This window comes from Mizuhopecten yessoensis, unplaced genomic scaffold (assembly GCF_002113885.1).
Source record: "Mizuhopecten yessoensis strain PY_sf001 unplaced genomic scaffold, ASM211388v2 scaffold10311, whole genome shotgun sequence".
In the NCBI taxonomy this organism is placed as follows: domain Eukaryota; kingdom Metazoa; phylum Mollusca; class Bivalvia; order Pectinida; family Pectinidae; genus Mizuhopecten; species Mizuhopecten yessoensis.
In genome coordinates, this window is record NW_018408483.1 from 673,742 (window position 1) to 679,741 (window position 6,000).

The window sequence follows — 6,000 nt, forward strand, 5'->3', positions numbered from 1 at the left end:
GTTTGTGATAAAATGACGTACAGTTTGTGATACAATGACTTACAGTTTGTGATGCAATGAAGTAGAATTCGTGGTTTGAAATTGTACAGTTTGTGATACAATGTTGTAAGGTTTGTGAAACAATGTTGTACAATTTGTGATACAATGTTGTACATTTGGTAAAACAATGTTGTACATTTGGTGAAACAATTTTGTAAGGTTTGTGATACACTGTTGTACAGGTTGTGGTACAAAAATGTTGTAAGGTTTGTGATACACTGTTGTACAGTTTGTGATACAATGTTGAACATTTTGTGATACAATGTTGTAAGGTTTGTGATACAATGTTGTACATTTTATGGTACAATGTTGTACAGTTTGTGATACAATGTTGTACATTTGGTGAAACAATGTTGTAAGGTTTGTGATACAATGTTGTACATGTTGTGGTACAATGTTGTAAGGTTTGTGATACAATGTTGTACATTTTATGGTACAATGTTGTACAGTTTGTGATACAATGTTGTACAGTTTGTGATACAATGACTTACAGTTTGTGATACAATGACTTACAGTTTGTGATACAATGTTGTACAGTTTGTGATACACTGTTGTATAGTTTATGATACAATGACGTACAGTTTGTGATGCAATGAAGTAGATTTCGTGGTATGATGTTGTACAGTTTGTGATACAATGTTGTACAGTTTGTGATACAATGTTGTACAGTTTGTGATACAATGTTGTACATTTGGTGAAACAATGTGGTAAGGTTTGTGATACAATGACTTCCAGTTTGTGATACAATGACTTCCAGTTTGTGATACAATGACGTACAGTTTGTGATACAATGACGTATAGTTTGTGATACAATGACGTACAGTTTGTGATACAATGACGTACAGGCTGTGATACAATGACCTTCAGTTTGTGATACAATGACTTACAGTTTGTGATACAATGACGTACAGTTTGTGATACAATGTTGTAAAGTTTGTGATACAATGTTGTACAGTTTGTGATACAATGACTTACAGTTTGGGATACAATCACGTACAGTTTGTGATACAATGTTGTACAGTTTGTGATACAATGACGTACAGTTTGTGAAACAATGACGTACAGTTTGTGATACAATGACGCATAGTATGTGATACAATGAAGTAGAATTCGTGTTATGATGTTGTACAGTTTGTGATACAATGTTGATATATTAAAAAAATGATAATGTAAAAGGTACTCTTTTCTCACAAAGGGGCAGTTTATTTTTGACACTATCTGCAATAATACTAATATTTCAATCTATATCATCTACATGCTATATTAGTTCTGTTACTTAAATTAATATAAATACATATGTATGTCATTGATTTTAGGACTACTATAAATTGTCTCTCACCCTTATGATACTTGATTCAATAGATTTATTGAACTCTATGACATTGGCTTGAGGAATTCGATAACATCAGCAGTGAATGAGTAAACGACAAAAAACAAACTGCGGATGACAAGGGCCGGCCGTCCAGGGGCGGTAAGGAAGAAGCGTGCGATTAATTAACCAGTACCTACCCTTGTAGATGATTTTATCTTTGCTTTGGGTGCAATTCGTACACATATACTGATAGAGAAAGAACAAGTGCTTCAACTTGTTTTGTTTTAAACTAAAGGTAAACAGTGTTTGGTTTTATTCAAAATTAAATTATGTCGGAAAAAAAATATAAAAAAATGTGAAGTTAATTTAAGGAAATGCAACAATGTATTGTGATAGGAAAAAGGCCAGATGGCCACTTGACCTTTCGCAAATGCCCTGAGACTAAGATACGTCCAATTAATTATTTGTATCCACATTTGATTTGGAGTTGAATCATTGATATGTGAGTCTGGGTCTGCCTGGCGCAGCGCGCGCTCCCGCCGTCTAATAGCCTCAGAGGCCGAGAAGCGCTAATTCACATAGAAAACAAAATCTTGACTAACCAAAGACTTGAGCAGGTACTGGCTGTGCCTTTGCTTAACCTGGGAGAAACTTTCACTGGTAACTATTGGTTAATTAATCAGTAGACCAACCTTCGTGATCAGCCATCATTTACTCCTACAATCGAAACCCAAAGTAGAACGGAACATTCGAAAGTTACATGTGTGTATATTTTCGAACTTTAGATGGCAGGTTAAGAAAAAAATCGTTTGTTAATTACTTAAATGAAATAATAATGTTTCAATATTTTCACTACAAATAGGAAAGCTTTCAGACTCGGACAGCTTGTGTTGCCGCGCCATGGTTTGTTATCAATGTAAACACACCTGTATAGGGGATATTCGTCATCGCCGTGTAGATTTAGAGCACGTATCTGTTTATTCACGGGAGTACAATCAGTCACCTGATCTTTTATAGATCTAATAAAAACATGCATCTTATCAGTGTTTAGCAATAAATATTACTAGCTTTATATGCAAGTCTAGGTACGCCAGGTACAGCTGTCGATCATAGATCTGAGACTAGGACACAAAGTGTGTATGCATGTTAAGTATTTTACTGAAACAGCTGTTTGTGCTACAAACGTCGAGTTAACGACCTCGTACGGACAGACACGACGTACGTCGTGAGGACGAACGCACAGACGGACACATTTTGTTAATCCATGTCCCCTGGTCCGGGCGCGCGACAACATCGATCCGTGTATCTCCCCTGCCTCCCGAGAGGCCAGTAAAAGCTAGGAACAACAAAGTTAATACGTTCAATGTGTGAAGCATCAGCTTATGCACTCAAATCAACACTCCACAATGAATCATTCCGATGGGTGCAGCTCCCAATTTAAGACTAACTTGTCTCATTTAACACGGCTCAATAAATTATCGCAAAACAATTGCTCATATAATAGCTTCTTTGAAGGAAGACTTGGTGAAGACAAGGTCCTGTAAAGAGTGTCTGTGTTGCGATTCGGTTCAAAGACATACTGGTACCATTACGGTATAATGCTCACCTCACAGCAGGGCGATTTATTGCACTCTCAGATACGACGGTAGTGTAACGCTTCGTCCGTTATCTAAAATGTGGTGCTAGTCAAAAAGATTCTGTTTTCATATCAAGAGCAGTTAAATTATATAACACTTATTGTTTTATCTGAGGGCACCTACGATAAGTTTTTTCCATGAAAACGCCTAGTATTTGTTGGTAAATTACATAATTCAAATACAACTTTTATGTTAATACAAATGTAGCAGCAATTACAATGTGCTCATTTGGACGAATCCCAATGTCGGGAGGGCATACAGTGGGCTTAAAAGGTGGCCAGACATAGTTTTGTGAAGATTTGAATTAACTTCAACAGGTGTGAGTATCGACCAACAGCTACTCGAAAGAAATGAATTCCCTCCCGTACAAACCATACACACAACGTTTACAGTTCATGAAAAAAGGATATCCAATTTCTCGTTTATGTACTTTAAATATTTTTTTTACAAGAACATAATATTTAGAAGAAAGCTTTGTTTATATATTCCTTTATACAATGTTTTTATATATATATATATATATTTTGAAGAAACTTAACTGATGATTAGGAAATGATATTGAAAATGAATCAATAAAATATCTTTTTCATTCATTCAGTTCGTTTCAAATATGACTATATGATTTGAACAAGTTCTAGCGGTGATACGTGTATAATTATATCCTTCGGATTTCCCAGAGGACAGGGCTTACTGTGGGAGTACTGATGTGGAGACGTTATACATTGTATATATTAATTTGAAATTGTACAGTAAACCATTAACATTGACGGGTAATGCAAGATTATTTAGCACAGTGACGTAGCGTTACACTAGCGAAAGGTGTGACAGTAATGACATTACTCTAAATAAATAAACACCCATGTAGTAAACAATTACGTTACACGTGTACCTCTTGGTCAGTGGTAATATCTTTACGCTGATTATTTGTTAATGCCAGATTAAGCATTACACCCAATGGTCAGTGCTAAATAGCGACACACTGATTGGTCAGTTCTGATAATGCCAGATATAGCATTACACCCAACGGTCAGTGATAAATAGCGACACACTGATTGGTCAGTTCTGATAATGCCAGATATAGCATTACACCCAACGGTCAGTAATAAAGAGCGACACACTGATTGGTCAGTTCTGATAATGCCAGATATAGCATTACACCCAACGGTCAGTAATAAATAGCGACACACTGATTGGTCAGTTCTGATAATGCCAGATATAGCATTACTCCAAATGGTCAGTGATAAATAGCGACACACTGATTGGTCAGTTCTGATAATGCCAGATAAAGTATTACACCCAATGGTCAGTAATAAATAGCGACACACTGACTGGTCAGTTCTGTTAATGCCAGATATAGCATTACACCCAACGGTCAGTAATAAATAGCGACACACTGATTGGTCAGTTCTGATAATGCCAGATAAAGTGTTACACCCAATGGTCAGTAATAAATAGCGACACACTGATTGTCAGTTCTGATAATGCCAGATATAGCATTACTCCAAATGGTCAGTGATCAATAGCGACACACTGATTGGTCAGTTCTGATAATGACAGATATAGCATTACACCCAACGGTCAGTAATAAATAGCGACACACTGACTGGTCAGTTCTGTTAATGCCAGATAATAGCATGACACCAAATGGTCAGTGATAAATAGCGACACACTGATTGGTCAGTTCTGTTAATGCCAGATATAGCATTACACCCAATGGTCAGTGATAAATAGCGACACACTGACTGGTCACTTCTGTTAGTTTTAGATAATAAAATTACACTTAAAGGTAGGTGATACTTGAGACGCATTGGTCATTGTTGACGATGTAAGATAATATTATTACACTCAGAGGTCAGATCTGCTACAATATGATTATAAGAGTCTTAAAGTCGCATTGGTCAATGAAAATAGTGCTTCACTGTTCATTATTGCTAATGGACAAAACGAAAATTCGACTTAATGGCCAACGGTATTGATAGTGTTACGGGTGGACGCGGTCAGTAGTAAATCTGTAAAATAAATGAAGTATTAATGTTTGGCAAGTACTTACCACTGGTACTGGTCAGAAACCCCAGTAAGAGAGAGAGGAATAATCCGATGAATGCGACAGACAGCAACTTCAATTCCAAATAACACTCCGCAGTCATTTTAAATCAACGTAGAACAACTTCATATGCCTAATAATCACATAATTATCCATGTAGTTCCAGCACACAACAGAACGCAGGATTCCGACGTCCCTTCTTAAAAACGCGCGAACCCATGATTTGCCATTATAGAAGTTTTCCACACACAAAACTTTTTATCAGTATATATCTTGTCGTTTATGACAGAAAATATGGAGTCATATCAATTCATGAATTGGATAAAAGTAGAATCCTTCAAGAGAATAAATCCAAAATGATCTAGGAAGCAGGAGCTGAGCCGAGTTATCGCCTGTGTTAGGCCCACTCTACGACACTGTATCGCCAGTTGACTCTATACCTCACGCATGTACGGGATATGGGCGTTCAAACGTGAAAAGGGAGTTTTCATTTGCAAATATCGACTGCATAGCTGAGAGCTAAGCATTGGTATTGTTGTATGTATATCAGCCACGCGGTCCTGGACGGGCCGCTTAGACCCTCTCTATCTACTAAAGCACTAACCATCCATGAGTTATGAGAGTAGATCGCTCCCGTATATCACACAGATCTAATCGAGCAGATTTGTGTTGATGTTTGGTACATAGGTAAAAATCGACGATTGGAGATGCTCTCACACCTGTCGTTATCGTCAGTTAAAAGTGTCAGCGCCTGTTACAGCGGTCCTCGCAGGGCGGATAGTACTGTAGAGCGACACACACACAGAGGCTACGAGAGGTGTCTTTTACAGCTTAACACGCTACTGTAGAGAAAAGCCTTTTACATCGATACCGGATTTAATTTCTAAAATGAAGGATAAAGAGGGAGATTTTACAGGGAAGTTGGGTTTTACTTGTTTTAAGCAACATTCTATAGAGGGATACTTCTA

General features: G+C 37.2%; 1 protein-coding gene across 3 annotated transcripts in view; it reads right to left on the reverse strand.

The window, feature by feature from the left end:
- The window catches only part of LOC110460057 (lachesin-like), a 183,990-nt gene extending 178,389 nt beyond the window's left edge, over positions 1-5,601 (reverse strand). For all 3 annotated transcript variants that reach the window (XM_021512764.1, XM_021512763.1, XM_021512762.1), the window contains exon 1: positions 5,039-5,601. In XM_021512764.1, the coding sequence (XP_021368439.1) occupies positions 5,039-5,135 (97 nt within the window). In that variant the 5' untranslated portion in view covers positions 5,136-5,601. The remainder of the gene's footprint in view (positions 1-5,038) is intronic.
- Between the last annotated feature and the right edge of the window lie 399 nt (positions 5,602-6,000).